The following is a 17,937-nucleotide window of genomic DNA, read 5'->3' on the forward strand; positions in this document are numbered from 1 at the left end:
TCATGGGGTGGGATTCGTTCGTTCCTAATTAATTTCTAATAATCCCCACATGGCGCCATGTTGCCATCAGTGAGAAGGAAAAAAGAAACTAAAAGGCTAAAAGACCACACCATTTCGGGCACGCTTTGTTTGCTCGGGCGGTCGATGATGGATATGGGCAGCCCTAATTTGCTGATCGGATCGCGATCCTTTCCATGCTGTGATCTGGATTGATGTTTTGACGCTGTGACATGGAACGATAGTCCCGTCAGTAGAGAGGTGACCGTCCGATGCTTCGGGAAAGCTTCAACTTGCCGCTTTTCAAAAAACTTGTGGGCAGAAACTCTTGTTAGGAAAATAATTCAAACTCTAGCCATTCGATCTATCCGTGAGTTGTATCCAGTTTCGTTTTCCGCTGGGGAAAGTTGCTGTTGTTGTTGCTGTTGTTGTCTCTTTTTCTCCGAAAATGGTGGAAAACCCGGAGAAAACCTTCACCGCGAAGGAAGCGACGTTTAATCAAAAGTTATTCGCCGTGCTACACGTACCCGGCCTACAGTATGTGTTTGATCAGCGGAAACATCCACTTGAAAGGTAAATGGTAGTTGGATTGGGACGGCCAGCTTAACTACCTTCATCGCGTGGGTTTTCCTCCCTCCCTAGCGCCAAACCCTTAGAACCGCAAGTTGACGAATGAAAAAGGATTACAGTCCCTTTTTTGCGGGATGGCCCGAGTTTTGTTTTTTTCTTTTTGTTCTGTTGCCCATGTCTTTAGGCTGTTTTGGGTGCTCGTTATCCTGGCGGCGATCCGGGGCATGCTGTTTCTGGGCCAGTACCAGTACGCCCGGTACGGTGCCAACCCGACCGCCATCCAGATGGACAAAAACTACCGCGACTGGATCGGCATTATGCCGGGCTTAACGTTCTGCTTTCACGACCGGATCGACTGGAAGCGGGCCCACGAGTATCTGGAGCGGTAAGATAATAATTAAGATTACCACCCCGGGGCGTAGGAAGGGCAGGGTCGGGCGTTCATGGGTGTAATGGTGGGCTGTTGGTGCAACTTCCCCCGGGTGATGCCTCCATATTCCGTGCGCTGGTGAGATATTTTTAGGATATCGTTTTTTGTTTCGCGTCCCGGAATGCCCAACGAAGGTTGGCAAATTATTAACAGACTAACCGGTGGTGGGCGTATTCTTATGCTACTTTCCACTCTGTTTACACGCCACTTTTTTGTTCGGACGGTAGTGATGAAAAAGCAAACAAAAAAAAATCGGAAAGAAAACGTTACACGCAACATTGACCGCTTTTGTGCAAAATTGTGCAATTACAGCATACTTAGGGGGTCTGCTGTTTGAAAGCAGAACCAAAAAGACCCCCAACCCTAGTGTGAATGAGTTTGCGGGGATGGAAAGCTGCGCTGAAAATGGTTTTCCATTGTTTGGCGAAAGTATGTTCGTAATCGTTTTCTAATCAGAGCATTCCCGGAGCGATTTTTGGCCGTAAGTTTAATGATAATGTGCGAAAATGCTTCGGTCGATATAGCGATGTGCTGATATAATCTAGAGCTAAAGGCAATTGCCACATTGTTTATCTGTATTTGATGGTTAAAGTGTAGTTTGTTACTATGTGAACGCAATTAGATGTGTTAAAATACATAACAAGAACAGCAAAATGTGAGAAGAATGTGTGGAGCACTTCAAACCCCTGATGAGTACATGCGTGTTGCATACCTGTTAGGCGTAAATGTACTAAAATCTCCTTCATGCAGTAAAGCATATTTTTTATAGGCTTTAAAGCAGTTTTTAAAGCTTATACTGTACTGTTTGTACTTATTATCATTTTTGGGACTCTGTTATTTCGATTACTTCCCTTTTTTTCTGTTTCTTTTTTTAAACTTTATATTATAGCCTGTATAATTCAATTATAGAGGGTTTGTTGCATTTCTTGCACAAAGCATTATTCTGTACTGGAGAAAATCATAGGTATTCCGTTACTAAGAAAAATTTACAGCTCGTTTAATGTTTTCCCCATAATATCGTATTGCCAGAACCGAACAATATATTTCCTCTCTGTATACAGTGTTTGGCCTTCTCTAGGTTCTCATCGTTCTCGATCTCGCTTGTTCATATGAAACATAAATGCTTTTCTCAATTAAAAGTGCTGGTATTATTCATATGAAAAATATCTCTGCAATGTGGGAAAACGATTTCGATCTCTACAAACAAACAAACACACACACACACAGCTCAGCTCGGCTCAGTTTCATTTTTTTAACGCAGATATTATGTTTCGCAGCCTGCCTATCTATGCATGTTAACCTGAATGTTTGCGCCTAAAGGTATGCAAAGTAAGGTACGAAAAATACCCCTTTCAATAGTATTTTCCATCACAATGGCATTCATATTCCATATTGCATACATTCAGGCGTATTCAAAATGCTTATAAGCCGAAGCTGTTCTTAATTTTATTTTTTTAATTTGCTTTCCACAATGGCAAACACCCCAGCTATTGATGAGCTTGTTCGACACCATTTGAAACATTTTTCAAAGCTAATTACAACCCCGCTAATAGCGTCCGAAGCATCAATTGTAATGCAATCAACAGTTCATTTCACAACTCAAGCACAGCGCTAGGGGAATAATCATAAATCAGGCCCTTCATAAAGCCAACTATACCCTGCCAAACTCCTTTTCGCTGCATTTTTACCATCCACTGCTTGCAGTGTGCGAGAACGGCGCTGGAACGATGCCAAATCTCAGTTCGGCCAAAACTCCATTAACAATGCTGCTCGACATCAAACGCAGCCGGGTTTCATCTTTACCGTGTCTAATTATGACTTGCCACCGCTTCTGCCACCTCAGGGACTTGTTGGTCGTTGGGATGGGACAAAAAAACGGGAGAACTAGTGGGACGGTGTTTAAAGCTCGCGGACAATATTCTGGCCTCGCTCTAAAGCAGCTTCCCTTTTAGCATTCAGCTTACCGGTCACGGAGAAGCCACCAGGGAAAGCTTAACGGCGAATAAGACCACCGGGACCAGCCGTTACCTTGCCGAGTTTGTCCAAACGCTTGTCGATGCGACCGCCACCGAGCTGGGCAATCTGTCGCGCTTTCTCAACGACAGCCGGCTGGCCGCAGACGTCAATGTGCTCGAGCTAATCAGCACGGTAGGGTGCAAAACTTTGCCCATCCCAATGGTGGAGCAGAGCTTGGTTTCTCACAGCAAAAATCGTTTCTCTCCACCATCATCAGGTACACCCGAATCATGATATCGCGATCAACAGCTTCCAGCCGGGCCATGGGGGATTGCTGCAGGTGCATCAGATTGTCACCGAGCGGGGTATCTGCTACGCACTGAATGCACCGCTCGCCTTCCTGCAGCACGCCACCCGGACGGGGTAAGTGTGAATCTTATTAAAAGTGGAATTAGAAGCGGAGACTACTTAATAATTTAATAACGGCTCATAAAGATGGCGAGGCTCGATGGCCCACATTTTTGTGGAATAAGCGCGCCACCCCGTTGCGACGTGTTGAATGTGCACATTTCAATTATGTGACGCAAACTAGACAGCAGCAGTCATCGTTGTGGCTTTAATGACGTAATTAAAAGCTCCGATTTGGGAATAGAAGCGAGTGGATTTTGAGTAACAGTTGTCATTCTGGGTGAATGTAAAACGAATGGAGTAATTTGCAGTTCATATCTGTGAGTTATTGCTGCGATGGTGTAGGCATGAAAAGAGTCAAGCCTTAAACTTGTAGGAATAAACTTAAAATTCGGAGTGTCCTTTGCTACCGTGTACTAATACTGGCATAAAGAACGTTTGCATACATGTAGGCGCAGACGCTTAAAGGTAACGTCTTAGCACAAAATGAGGATTTTTATCATTTTTAAACTAAGTTTTCGGATAAACAAGGCTTTAATATACATTCGTCTATTTTTAAGCTCATGCATACATTAAATTCTTCAAGAAGGCATTCCTCTTTTTACAGTCACCCTAAAGTCAACACCTTCTGAGACAAGTTTGACAACTCGCGGGTAAAAAAGAAAAGTTTCTAACCTCGTTTCTTATCCATCTAAACCCCACTCATGGGAAACTTTTGCCATCCCCTAATAACATCAAGCCGTTACTTTGTGATGCAAATCATTCCAAACTGTTCTTTTTGCTGTGTGTTGGTGCGTGCGAAGATGTGTTGCTTTCGGAAGGTTGTTCCATGCATGAAAGTAAGCCAAAGATGAGATGGAGCGATTCCCTTTTGTGCTCGGGAACCCAGCCCCACCAGGGATGGTCAAACAATATCCTTTCCCCTAACCTCCTATTCGGCTCCGGCTGCTGGTGTAACAAGATATATTTTACATTTTGTCCTTTCGTCCTGACCTAAGGCAACCGCTGGCTTCCGAGAAGGACGTGCCCGGCTGGGCTCCTATATCGTGCGAATTTAGCAAACATCACTGCTACATGAAGCTGGACATGTATCGGTCAACGGTATCGGTAAGTTTGCTAGGTGCTTTCATCGCCGGTTTTTTTTCTCTGTCAGAAGCTTGGTTACATTGTTTGTGCTGTCCCTTTGCAGTATGCCATACATTCTCCGTACGAGGTGGCCACCAGTGATCAGCTGTTTACGCACGTGGACGAGTCGGATGAACTGGTTGCCGTGTACAGTGTGCTCGAGACGGTGTAAGCCATGTGGACTGGGCGCCATCTTGCTCATCTCAGGCTCTCAAAGAGCCTTCACGGAGCCTTCACTCCCATACCTTATCGTCTAATCAGATTTAAAACCCATTCTCTTTTGTTTCCCAGCGCGAACGAACGTCTCAAGGATCTGACGGTGCGGCAGCGTAATTGTTTCTTCTACGATGAAGTGTACGAACGGTTGCCGGTAGGTCTTTTTTTTTGTTCCTCTTTAGTTTCTTTTTTCGTCGCCACGTCAGTAATATGATGAGAGCCAATTCATACACGCCGGTTGAATCGTTACAGCGCTACAGCCACAACCTGTGCATTATGAGTTGTCGGGCGAAACGGGCACTGGCAGCATGTCGGTGCCGGCCACACTTTTATCCGTTCGCCGGTCAGTATGCACGTCGAGAGGGTGGACGGTGGGTGGGTTTCGTTTTTAATCAAAGCACATTTAACGAACATGCCGTTTGCAGAGGGACCAGCGTGCAGCGTACAGGGATTGCATTGCCTGCAGCAGCATCCGGACTGGTACTCGGCAGATGTGGACTGCAAATGCTTGAAATCGTGCACGGACGTGGGCTATTACGTGGCATCACTTAGCAAAACGCAGTGGTAGGTTGGTCCAGTCCAGTCCAGTTGAGTCTTTACTACGTTGTACGTATGTACTCCTTCCTACCTTCGTACAGGACGGCCGAAGGAGGCATCCCGTTCACGCACAAAGCGTCCTTACGGTGGGAAATTCTAAAGCCCAAGACGAGACTCCGGAGAGTGCTTATATTCAGCTACGAAGATTTGCTCGGTAAACATAACGCTCTGCAGACTGGGTAGAAAAGCGCGGACGGACGAGGACCCATTACAGATATTCGTATGATTTACGACGGTTTGACTAATGGAACATGTACCACATTCTCTCTCTCTACGATTTCAGTTTCGTTCGGTGGCGCGGTAGCATTGTTTTTGGGAAAGAATGGATTTTACCTCTCGAAAGTTGCGGAATTTTTAGTTATTGAATTTAGTGGTTGGGTACGGCGGAAGTTTTTTGTGCGCAAAGCCGTAAAGAAAGACATTAAAACCCCTCACTTAGCTCCGTCCAAATAGAGTTGGTACGCTCATAACCAAAATTTACTATAATCGTGTGTGGAATACTTATCTTAATATGAAATGTTTTAGTAGATCACGTGCGTAAAATATTTAATCACTAGCACACGATCTTGCTTCAAAATAACCGACACTGAACTGTGGTAATTTTGCTTTTGAAATTCACATTAACCACAGTTCATTTCAGATGAATTTCGATCAACTGTGGGATGCCTGTAGCACTGTCCGGACATTTTTCGTACAATATTTCCTGCATTCCGTTTCTTTTTAACACTCTCAAATTCATACACTCCAAAAATACAAAATAATAGTAATATGCTGCATAAAAACATAATTAAATGCACAATAAATTCTGGCGCACAAAATGTTCTCGCCGTCGAGCTGCCAACTCGATGACCGGTGAGCTTCTCACTGTGCACCGTACACGATGTAAACAAACTAGTAAACATCGGTTGAGTAATACCGCTCTGTTTCGCTGTTTCGCACCATGAATCGCGCTAAAAAAGTGTCCTTTTTCCTTACCGACACCGGTCGGCAGGTAGTATTTTACGGCGCAACCACCGTTGCGATAGGACTGTTCGCTGGCCACTACTTCCCACACTCGATATGCATTTCCTACTACAAGGAGTTTGTGCAAGCATACAAGTGAGTATCCGGAACCGGTGTTTTCCTTTGACTAGTTGTTTGCTCACCTGTTTGTATTCATTTCAGAAATGGAGAAGAAAGGAAGCTTTCAGAGAAGCTAGAGCAGCGGTACAAGCGAGCATTGGAGTTGCTAGATTTGACGGAGTTTGAAAAAAAGTTCGCCACCCCGTTCGTCGTGTACGGATTCGATGTGTTTAATGCGGGTTCGTTCAAAACGCGGTACGGTGCGTACGTCGGCATCCCATCGAACTTTGAGTACGATAGTGCGGCGGCAATCGATCGTACCGACATTAAGATACGCAATCAACCGATCGACTGGAACACGGAGCCGGGCAAATTGCTCGAGGATGCGCTGGTGCTGAGCGAGGACGAGCAGGTGTTTGGTATCGCGCGGGAACTGCTCACGATGAAGACGTACAAAACGCTCATACAATCCATTATTCCTACCGTTTCGTGGATGTTTACGTACAGCTTAGCGTCGCAGTTGAATGAGCGTTGTAATTTTTACGCCCGTCCACGATCCCTCCGCATGATGCTGTACACTATTTGCGGGCTGTTTGGATTTGGCATTTATTCGTTCTCGACCGATATGACAGAAATTTACTACGAGACGCAGGTCGACAAGCAGATGGCAACGCTCGGACCGGATGTGGTTGATGCCGGCGTAAGGTTTTACGATAAAGTGTTGAAGAAAAATGTCGCCATTCGTAAGCTCACCGGGGAAGATTACTACACGGCCAAGGGTAACGTGAACTATCTGATCCGACAGAAGGCGGCACCGTTGACGCTGCGGAAAGAGTTTTTCCAAACGGGGTACAAGGATTACGTCGGAACGGAGGAAACGAGTTAGGGGGTGGGCGAGAGGATGATCAACCAAATGCTATTATATTTAGCTTGAAATAAATGAAGTAGTGCAGAATGAGTGCTAGATGGTGTATTCAGAAAAGAAATTAAACACGGTACTAATGCTACAAGCTATTTTCCCGCCATAAGGTATGTATCGGAGGCAACAGAAAAAACACTGTATTCTTTTCATTAAAAAAGAAACGTGACGATAAGCAAACATTGTTCATCCACTTGTGAATTCAAGCGTTGCCTCGGAAGAGAAATAGGAGCCTAAACGATACCAGCTCGTTCTAGTCGCTCACCATTATTGACTCATCATTTGAAAGATATAAAAAAAATCCCCGGCTTTATAAGAGCGTTGAGTAATATCTTACCGAATAACGGATGATTTTGTTCATCAAGAATTTGAAATCGTCAGAGCTGATAATTTACATATTTAAAAGACAAAACACTCAACGTATATCAAAAGTTATTTTTACAAAGCTTTAACTTCTTTTCAATATTAAAAATTCCTTTAATTAAATACTTTATTTAATTTAAGAAATTATTAGTCCGACCATTTGGTTGATTATTTCATCACAGATTCATCACCATGCTTTATTATACACTTCGAGTCATAAAAATGGCTCTTTAAACCAATTACCGCTCCAGTGCCGGGCTTAAAACGCTTAATCCACACTCTCGCGCGAACACGTGTAGCAAATTTGCATACACTATTTCTGTGCTTAAAAACCCACCCACCACCAAAACCACTTCAAACCAGAACTGCTCGGCAGCATGCACGGTGCCTACTTCCGCCCATCCATCGAACCGGTGTGCCAGAGTCGCGCCGCTTTTTTGAATGAATGCAACCCCCGGAGCCACGTGGTGCCGTATAATAACAACAACAATCACCCTTTGGAATGTCTCTCACCTCCCCCCTCGATACGCTGCGTCATGTTGTCCGGGGACCATCGGAAGAAGCGGAAGAGAAGGAAAGAAAAATCCCCGCCCCCTTTGCCCATGCCCAACCACCTTCCCGCCCATGAAACCCTAGCACACGAAAATCCCGCCAACCCAACAGCGCCAATAAACGCCAGACGCATTATCTTGGAACGGCATGCCTCTCGCTCGCACACCCGTGCGCACCTACCGGCCGGAGAAGGGTTCAGCCGACGGTACCAGATCGAGTTGGCCCGGGTCGCAGTTCCGAATGAGCCACCGTACCGAACGGATCGTTTAGTGCGGACTGGGCCAACAGGATATATACCGTGACAGTGACAAGGCGGGAAGTGTGCGGAAAGTGCATTCGGCGTAGCAGCGCTCAGCCCACAGCGACACCGAGGACACACGCCGGAACCGGAGACCAAAACAAAAACGAAAAGGAAATTCAACACGGCGAAGGTGAACTGCTAGTGAGTAGCGAGCCTGGTCTGCTTTTTGTTCGCCAGAGCGCGCGCGGATGAACTTTGGTGAAGTTTATGGTCTTGGACCGTACACACCTTCACGCACTCGTGCGCGGCCACCGACCCGGGAAGTGTGGTGTCGCAAGTCTACTGCCTGTGTGTGTGCGAGAGCTCCATTCTCCAAAAGAATTCGGTTGAGTAAATCCTCGCAAACAGAACTACGCGTAGAGCGCGTTGGTTTTTGTGGGAAAAGCGTGGCAGCTGCTCGGGCAACACCAACTCCAGTGCAACCGGAAGATGGAAAGTTGTTTGAAAACAATTGCCTAGCCCACTGGTGTAACGGTCGGGAGTAAACGAAGCGAGCGGGAAGCCGTTTTTTTCCCTTATACAAGATCACTCCATAGTGAGATCACCCATAACGATCAGAATCTCCTACCCCTTCCCGATGGGGCGATACTAATTACCCATGTACCGTGCACTTCATCATTGATGAGCTCTAAACGGCATTCACGCTATCTGATCATGTGCAACGAACGGGCTGGTGAAGCAGTCCGAGAACTCCGAGGCGACAGAGACAACAATGCTGTGGGACCAACACCCACCCACAGCAGCAGCCTAGTTATCTGTGTTTGCTCAGTAAGATCACCTTGCTATCTGGATGCTTTGGCGAAGTGTACCCGCTTACCCGTTTGTTACCAGTGCTAGGAAGGGCCCTGCAAGCCCTAGCAAGATCACATTGTCGTGTAGGGCAGCAAATCAGAATAAATAATTGGTCACGACCAGTTGCCTCCCCCCACTCCAGGAATCAATAAGACACCCGCGTGTGACGCGAATTCCGGATTCCTAATGCACAATTCATGCGGTGATGCAACGGGCGTGCAAGACAATCGGAATCGGACTGAGTCATCTGTCCAGATACTTTTGTGTGAATGAAACCTTCGCTTCCTAGCTAGTAGCTCACAAGATTCCACATACACGGAAGAGAACCCCCGGTTCCAGGTTCTTTATGGCCCGCACGGTGTGTTATCGGACAGTGGTTTGTGAGATACCGAAAACCGTGACACGCACAACAGGTTAATTAGTGTCATTAAAATACAACCCATGCACGATAGGAGGTAGATTGTAGATGATCGATCAATTCTATCCCCAATCAAACCTCCGACACGGATCAGCGATCGGATGCTCTATCTTAACAGCTTTATGACGTTTTTTTTTGTTTTGTTTGATACTCGTTGTACTACGGGCTATTTTTTGCACCAATATTTTGCGATAAGCCTCGCGGCATGTCATAAAAAGCACCGCTTCTGATATCTGAGTTCCGCTTCCCAGATGTACAGACGTCCGTCGACAGGTGTAGTAATATCGGCGATGAAAGTCGACACCCTCTCGGCGGGGTGATTTTCTTCGGAAACTGAGGGATGCCCGACCGTGACACTGGATTTATCGTGTCAAAGATAGAGCACAGAAAGGGCAAACTTCCTGCGCAATAGCACAGGACATTTGAGTGATGCGTCATGTCACTTCAGATTGCGTATACGTTCTCTCGAAGAAGAATTTCACAACCGTTGACCGTTGTGCGAGAAGCGTCCATTTTTGATGGCTGGCCTGCTTCAATTTCAAATCCCACCCGCAAAAGCCACAACAACGCAACACGCACACAGGATGTAACATAATGGTGAAATAAATACACGCTTCTAGGTAGATGGGGGCTTCGGGTGAGCAGTGCCCTCCTCATCCTACGCATCCAAATCTCCAAATCTTGACTCGCTTGAAGATCTCAAAATAGCGTCTAAGCTTTCATTCTCTTTTGAGCCTCCGCCGTCCGCACGCATGGTGAGCTGATCTGCAGCTACGGTCGATCATTAATAGAGGGCTGCCCCAAAGGTACACACAACCAACAAAAAGTACGCCTCCCCAAAGAAAAGGAAAATGGAGGAAGAGAAGAAGCCCAACCACCCGAACTTCAAGAAGCCCCGTTGAACAAAACAAAACACAATAAAAAAAACCCGGGGGATGAGAGAACTTGATGAGTGACCACTTTTACCCTCGATCGACCCTCAAACGATCGTTAGACGAGATTCGAGGGGGTTTTTGTTTGGGCGGTTTTGTGGAACTCCCCAAGTACCTGAACGTGGGGATATTTTTTTATTATTCCACGCTACCCAGGAATGTGGTTCCCCGAAGAGTGGAGTGGAGGGGGTGGGGGACCAGCGGGGATGAATGATTTTTTCCCAACTCCCCAAAACTCTAGTAGGAGCTCCGGGGCTCCAAATGCTACACACGAATATAACAACCGCTTCGGTTGCACAGGTTATTTAAAACCTGTTTCGTGGAGCACCATGCAAGAAAGAAACCTTTGGAGGCTTACCCAAGATTGATGCATTGATTGGTGGTTTGAGTTCTTGGACGTTCGGAGCAAAGTTAGGTGAGCCAGCGAGGTGGCCCTTTCTTTGCTTACCGAACAATTCAGCGACACAGCCCATCCAAGGACAAGCATTGCAAGAATGCAAGGAGTCAGTGTCCGGTCTAATGTTCCTGGACGCTTATCTGCCCTGGAGACACACTCGCAACTAGCTCACCCGGTGTAGGTGTTTGCCGTTTATCTAAATGAGCCACTAAAGGCTAATATGCCCGATACGCGGGAAGGAGACACACTCACCCGTGTCCGCAGTGTAGAGCCAACCTTGCTCCCAATAAGAACCGGAGAGGGCGCTGGGAATTCGTTCCCCCGCCCGGTTCGTTGCTATGCTATTAGGCATCGTGCGCACACTCCGCACACACTCGGCAGGTTTATAATAATCGGCGTACCCTTCCCGATTCCATTGCAGTCACCGTCCAACCGACCAACCATGAAGATGCAGTGGACGTCCGTGTGGGGCTTCGTGCGCCGCAACCTGCTCACCACCCTGACCATTCTCGGCGTGATCGTGGGAATTGCGCTCGGCATGGGATTGCGAGCCGTGCCGGATGAGGGCGATAGCTGGGCCCAGCGTGACGTTGCCTACATCAACTACGTCGGCGATCTGTTCCTGAGGACGCTGAAGGCTCTGATCCTTCCGCTGATCGTATCGTCACTGATCGCTGCCGTCGGTTCGCTTGATCTTTCACTGTCGAAAAAGATTGGTGGTCGAGCGGTTCTCTACTACCTGGCGACCACTGTCCTTGCCGTAATTCTAGGCATTGTGCTCGTTGTGACCATAAAGCCCGGCTCGGATCGTGAAAGTGGTGAGGTGGAGGCGGACGGTATCCAGTCGCGCAATGTCACCACCGTCGACACACTGCTCGACCTGGTGCGGAACATGTTCCCGCCCAATCTCGTACAGGCCTGCACCCAACAGTACCAAACCGTCCTGAAACCGCCTGCATCGAATCCAACCGAACCTGACATTTACCGGTGGACGATTACGGGCGTCTACGCGGACGGTATGAACATTCTCGGGCTGGTCGTAGCGTCGATCGTGTTCGGGGTGGCACTCGGCGCGACCAAGCGCGAGAATGCGCTGGTGCTCCAGTTTTTCCAGCAGCTGTCCCACATCGTGATGAAGGTCACCGGTTGGGTGATTTGGTACGTGCACACGAACTGCAGAACGAACTTCGATGTTCGTTCGATTTTAATTACGCTCTTTCTGTTGTTTCTCCAACCTCTTACGCTGCTAGGCTGTCACCGGTCGGTGTGACCTTCTTGATTGCGGCAAAAATTTTGGAAATTGAAGACCTTGGCGAGGTGTTCGGTAAGCTGGGGCTGTACTTTGCGGTCGTGGCGGGCGGCATTCTGTTCCACGGGTTCGTCGTGCTGTCGTTGCTGTTCTTTTTGTTCACGCGTAAAAATCCGCTCCGGTTTATTGCGAACATGGGGCAGGCGCTGGCCACTGCCTTCGGTACTTCGTCCAGTTCGGCCACACTGCCCGTTACGATGCAGTGTTTGGAGGAGAAGAATCACGTCGATCCACGCGTTTCGCGGTTTGTGTTACCGATCGGTGCGACGATCAACATGGATGGTACGGCGTTGTATGAAGCGGTGGCCGCCATCTTCATTGCTCAGCTACGTGGTAAGCATCGGAAGGACCTTGTCCAGTGTGAGATTGAGAGAGGTGATATAATTGGGGTTTTTACATTGCAGGACTTTCGCTCTCCTTCGGTAATGTGCTGGCTATTAGTATAACGGCCACGGCCGCTAGTATTGGAGCTGCAGGAATTCCTCAGGCAGGTCTGGTGACTCTCGTGATGGTGCTTGACACCGTTGGACTACCGGCCGAAGACGTTTCCCTCATCATTGCTGTCGACTGGCTACTGTAAGTGTCTTTGAGATGCGGTCCCTATTGCCAGTAACCCTAACCTATATCTATCTGTACTTCCGCAGCGATCGCTTCCGGACACTCGTCAACGTGCTCGGAGACAGCTTCGGGGCGGCCATCGTGTACCACTACAGCAAGGCAGAACTGCAAGACACGAAAAACGCTGAAGCAGGACTGACAGGCACGACGCAACTCCCGCCGGACACGGATCCTGAGATGGTGTTCCACACTGACACGATACTTGCCACCGGAGACGAGCGCATTATCGACAAGAACAGTCGGCTGTAGGAAGGTTGGAAGAGGGCCTCTCCATTTCGGAGAGGGCAAGATTCCCATTCCATGGTGCTATTGGTACGTTACATTTACGCTGCTACTTCAAGAATTGCGGATGTACCGCAATTTTATGGCGAACGGGTCGGAGGCGCTAGCGTTGTCGGAAATTGAACGCCGTCCCTGTTATCTGATCATCGTATCCGTACGAATTTATTACCGACTTGACTGAGGTGATACACACACACAATTGTTTATTTGGCGTGTTGTTTTGTTTAAACTCAAACTTTTATACAAACTGCTGATAGCTGATAAGATAGATGAATAAGGCAATTAGAGGCGCGTTTATCGTTTTGTAAACCCATATAGTGCGACCCGATATCGTTACCATAGCACAAAAAACCACACGCGGAGCAAACGGTTGTAAAAGCATTCGGCTTTCCAAAACAGCTAAATTTCTATTAGTGGTAATCAATGGTCTGGCAGGGATTAGTGGCACAGTGCCCAGTGTACACTTCCTGCCCTAACCAGCTCCGATAAGATAGATAACTCCATCCCCATGATTGTGAACGATCCGGGAGCGTCGGTGCTTCTTGCTATCGGCCATCGTTTGTGGTCCTTATTTTTGTAAGTGCTACATCCATAAAAATGATACCTTAAATACACTTCAACATTAAGTGACTATCCATCGGTGCTTCGGTGCTCTCTCTCTCTCTCTCCAAAACGCAGATGACAACCGTTGACAATGTAAGTAAAGGGCTTTCAGGTTTAAGTTTTTATCACACTAATGTATGCTGCTTTGCATTTTAAAACGGCACGCAATACTAGTTAAATTGTAATCACGTTCCTCGCACGAAAGTATGGTAGCGGACCGAGTCGGCACGCAACGGTGAAAACTGATGAAAAGCTAATGAGATGAGTCGAGGTGGAAAAATCGCCACCGCTAGGCAGGAAGTGATCCGTTACCGTGTCCGCTAGCACTGAAGGATGAGGTGGAACCGTTGCTGGGAGCTGTATGACCTTGGGAAACGGCCGTATCGAACTGTATCAGTATCACGAGGTATGTTGTAAGGGCGCCTACCATCTGCAAACGAAAGGGATATTAAGAGATCGGGAAGTACTGTACAAGCTATGCAATTATGCTAGTGCTGTGACATGAACTATTGAGCAGGTGCAAAGAAATGTTACTAATGTGATGTGATCCTGAAGTGCTGATAATGAAACTTGAGATCTAAAATTAAAAAAATCTAATATGTTTGTAAGATTTGATCTTAATCCATAAGGAATTGTTCCATCCCCAATCACTCTTTAGATCCTGAGAGATCCCTAATGATTTTGAACTAAGTCGAATCGAATATTTCAGCATGGTTATGCCTCAGTCCACAAAGAATTCCACGTCCTTCTCCGATCGACGTAAGCAATTGAATGCTCTAGAGAACCTGCGAGGTTCCAACTTCATCATCATCATCATGTTGGCTTACTCTTTTAAAGAGTACGTCGTCGTGACATGGCCCGGTCAACAATAGATCTCCAGGAAACTCGATCCCTGCATGGCTGAAGCTTCCCATCCGTGGAGGCAACCGATCTCCGACAGGGCTCCCTTCACCTGATCCAGCCAACGAACTCGCTGTGCTCCCCGACGCCTCGTGCCAAACTGAGGGTCGCTGACGAATACCTTCTTGGCGGGGCATGAGTCCGGCATCCTCATAACATGCCCCAGCCATCGTATCCTGCCGGTCTTCGTCACCGTCAGGATGTCCGGTACGTCGTGTAGCTCAGCAAGCTCGTGGTTCACTCCATGCTCGAACACACCGCCAGAGATGGTCCGGAGGATGCGTGGCTCGAACATGCTCAGAGCGTTTGCATCTTCCGCTCGGATGATCCAAGACTCGTGGCCATATAGGACCACCGAGAGAATCAGTGTGCGATAGATCTCACATTTCGTGCGGTCTCGAAGTCTTCTGGATCTCAGCAGACGGTGAAGGCCGTAGTAGGCACGATTCCCCTGTCGCCCTTTTTGTAGACTGGGTGAATGACGCCCAGCTTCCACTGCTCCGGTAATTCTTCCTGTTCCCAGATTCTCGTGATCAGCTGGTGCATCCTGAAGAGCTCGGCCGCCAGCCCATCACTACCAGCAGCCTTGTTGCTTTTAAGCTGCTTGATGGCGCTGCAATCTCCACTTCAACACCATCCAACTTCAAGATATCCTTAATGAAATCCGCAACCTGTCTATGCGGCTACGTAGTCAAACCTATGTTAAGTGGGCCATTGCTGGCATCTAAGACATCAAAAGCTCTTATTGAACTCCAGGATCTCCAGGACTTGCTCAACGGCATCTCAAGTAATAAAGAAATCGTGAGGACTCACGCACAGTGATCAACTGAGCAATACAATACTAATTCCTGTCCACTCGCTACTAAAAATCATAAATACGCTATAAACTCCTGCCAGAGAAATGCCAACCTACACACACACACACACACACACACTTCACACACGCTTCACCTACCGTGCTAATGAGCGTCATTTCCAGATTGATAACACCGCACGCCGTCAGCGGACCCTGTACGTGCAGCAGCTGGCTGGAAAACTTGGCCAACTGCACCGAAAGGGCAAACATTAAAAATAACCCCATCGCCCATGCAGGGAAGGCGGTGCCGCGCTCAAACTCACCGCATTATTCAACGCACTGTCCCGGACGGTCAGATCGAACCGGTAGAGCATCGGCCCGGTACGGTCCCGTTCGCGCTGCACCAGATGGCACGGGTACAGGATGATTAGTACCTTGGCAGCGTGCAGCACTATCCACAGCACGGTGTACACGAGCAGATACGTATCGGTCATGGTCCAGTGCCGGACCGTCGTTGCCTGGTAGATGGCAAAAAACTGCAAACTAAGCACAACGAACGAAGCGGTCGTAGTGGACACGATCAGCACACCGAAGCAACCGTTCACCTGCTCCGTTAGTGCGCTCAGCTGTAGATGCGTTCGGCGCAGGATATCGATTAGCTGAGCGTAATCGTACAACGCCCCGGACGGAAGGACGATCTCACTGGTCAGCCGACGCAAGTACCGCTTATCCTGAGCTTTGAGATGGCGCGTGTACGACTGCAGCAGCCGGTTCATGTCGTAGTAGAAGAAAAACAGAAAGTACAGCACGTACGCGTACTGCACCAGCCCCAGCACGTTGATCAGGTTCGACAGTGTGTAGATCGCCGAACTGCGCACAAAGCTCCAGAACATTTGATCGTTGTACAGGAAGTCGACCATCAGCACGCCGGCAAAGAAAAGCATCACACAGCCCACCAACCGGTTGAAGATGGTTTCGATGCGCTGAAAGTCGACCGTCCCACCGCACAGCGACACATCGATCGCGACCGCCAACAGTTGGGCGGAAAAGCGACCGTAACAGCGGCGCTGATAGTGGCATCCGATCAGCACCATCATCACCACACCGTTCTCCATGATGTACTCGCTGATGTAGAGCATGCGCGTCATAAACGGCATATGGCGGTCGAACTCGACGTGCTGCAGAACGGTGGCCACCATTACCGCTGCCATTAGGCAGAGCGAGTACAGCACGTTCGCTGCCCGGACGATCCACACGGCCCAGCGGCTGAGCGGCTTACTGTCGCAGGTGAACAGCGTGACCTCCCACGGGACGGTGCCGAAGATTTGGCAGACCCGCAGCAACCGGTGTGTGGATTGTTGGAATTCGTTCCGAAACAATTGCTTGTTGGAAAGCAGCTCAAGGACCATGGTGCTGCTGCTGCCAAGCGGGAACACTTGTTCATGTAGCAGGTGCAACGATGCAACTGCTCGAATGTCCTCACCAGCTCCGAATGTTCGAACTGCGGTGCGATGTGTGCATCGCGTGACGAAAAGGGCATCGTGAAGCATCACGTTTTAATCATGTAATCTTGGAGTGGTTTTCAGCTAAACATTCTCACCGAACCGATGGTCCTTTGGGGTGCAATAAAAAGGGGGTTTTTAACAGGGCCAACCGTAAGTGCCCGCTACTATTTACATTTCGCGCTCCATCCCTGGTGGGCTATTTCGAACCTTCGACGCTAAACGCTGAGTCAAACTGGATCAAAATCACCAGATAGGTGGTAAGTGCGGCAACGATCTAGGGTGGTGGTTGGACGGAACATAATTTATTTACACGTGGTTAGTTATTTTACGCTTCAAGAAATTCCACACATCATACCTTGCTAATGAGTGTTAAGTCGAGCGTTATCAGTCCGCACGCCTTGCAGTGGCCTTTACCGTGCAGCAGTTGACCGGCGAACAGCATCAGCTGTAAGGGAGTTAAGGGAATGCGTCTGAAAAATGCGTAAAGGTTAACCTTCCAAGCTCTGCTTACCACATCGTTGGTGGAGGCAGCCGATACCTGCTGACTAGCGAAACGATACAGCACCGTCCCGGTACGGTCCCGCTCGAGTCGTGCTCGATGTGCGGGACATAGAATTAGAAGGACTTTTGCACTGTGCAGTCCAATCCACAGCAGGCTGTACACTAGCCGTAAACTATCGTTCGAACTCCAGGACCGTTTGCCTGAGGTGGCCTTGTATAGGCTGAACAGCTGCAGAGTTAGCACCACGAACGAGGATAGCACGGTGCAGACGGTAAGCGGTCCGAAGCAATCGTTCACCTGTACGATCAGATTGCTTAGCCTGAGATGTACGCTTCTTAGCACTTCCAGCAGATCTGCACACTTTGGAGCTTTCTTGCAATTGAGATC

At 48.2% G+C, this 17,937-nt stretch overlaps 4 protein-coding genes across 5 annotated transcripts; 3 read left to right on the top strand and 1 right to left on the bottom strand.

Moving 5' to 3' along the window:
• The first annotated feature begins 353 nt into the window (after window positions 1–353).
• On the top strand, window positions 354–6,034 carry LOC118508859. Its single transcript, XM_036048617.1, has 10 exons — window positions 354–952; window positions 2,950–3,145; window positions 3,231–3,376; window positions 4,360–4,468; window positions 4,551–4,654; window positions 4,778–4,856; window positions 4,955–5,045; window positions 5,128–5,266; window positions 5,341–5,453; window positions 5,583–6,034. The coding sequence occupies exons 1-10, from the start codon at window positions 702–704 to the stop codon at window positions 5,750–5,752; spliced, it is 1,398 nt and encodes a 465-aa protein (XP_035904510.1). The 5' UTR covers window positions 354–701; the 3' UTR covers window positions 5,753–6,034.
• A 124-nt stretch (window positions 6,035–6,158) lies between these two features.
• LOC118508860 (transmembrane protein 177) lies at window positions 6,159–7,334 on the top strand. Its single transcript, XM_036048618.1, has 2 exons — window positions 6,159–6,397; window positions 6,464–7,334. Exons 1-2 carry the CDS (start codon window positions 6,240–6,242, stop codon window positions 7,245–7,247), a joined length of 942 nt encoding a protein of 313 aa, XP_035904511.1. The 5' UTR covers window positions 6,159–6,239; the 3' UTR covers window positions 7,248–7,334.
• A 1,084-nt stretch (window positions 7,335–8,418) lies between these two features.
• Window positions 8,419–13,881, top strand: LOC118510113 (excitatory amino acid transporter 3-like). Of its 2 annotated transcripts, none has more exons than XM_036051577.1 (5): window positions 8,419–8,637; window positions 11,457–12,193; window positions 12,286–12,677; window positions 12,749–12,920; window positions 12,989–13,881. In XM_036051577.1, the coding sequence occupies exons 2-5, from the start codon at window positions 11,478–11,480 to the stop codon at window positions 13,209–13,211; spliced, it is 1,503 nt and encodes a 500-aa protein (XP_035907470.1). In that variant the 5' UTR covers window positions 8,419–8,637; window positions 11,457–11,477; the 3' UTR covers window positions 13,212–13,881. The 2 variants fall into 2 exon arrangements, with proteins under 2 accessions (XP_035907470.1, XP_035907471.1); XM_036051578.1 differs by having other exon boundaries at window positions 8,419–8,626; window positions 12,989–13,877.
• A 41-nt stretch (window positions 13,882–13,922) lies between these two features.
• On the bottom strand, window positions 13,923–17,096 carry LOC118510115 (putative gustatory receptor 59e). Its single transcript, XM_036051579.1, has 4 exons — window positions 15,867–17,096; window positions 15,703–15,792; window positions 14,028–14,277; window positions 13,923–13,940 (listed from the first exon to the last, which is right to left on the bottom strand). Exons 1-3 carry the CDS (start codon window positions 17,091–17,093, stop codon window positions 14,137–14,139), a joined length of 1,458 nt encoding a protein of 485 aa, XP_035907472.1. The 5' UTR covers window positions 17,094–17,096; the 3' UTR covers window positions 13,923–13,940; window positions 14,028–14,136.
• Between the last annotated feature and the right edge of the window lie 841 nt (window positions 17,097–17,937).

This window comes from Anopheles stephensi, chromosome 3 (assembly GCF_013141755.1).
Source record: "Anopheles stephensi strain Indian chromosome 3, UCI_ANSTEP_V1.0, whole genome shotgun sequence".
Taxonomy (NCBI): Eukaryota; Metazoa; Arthropoda; class Insecta; order Diptera; family Culicidae; genus Anopheles; species Anopheles stephensi.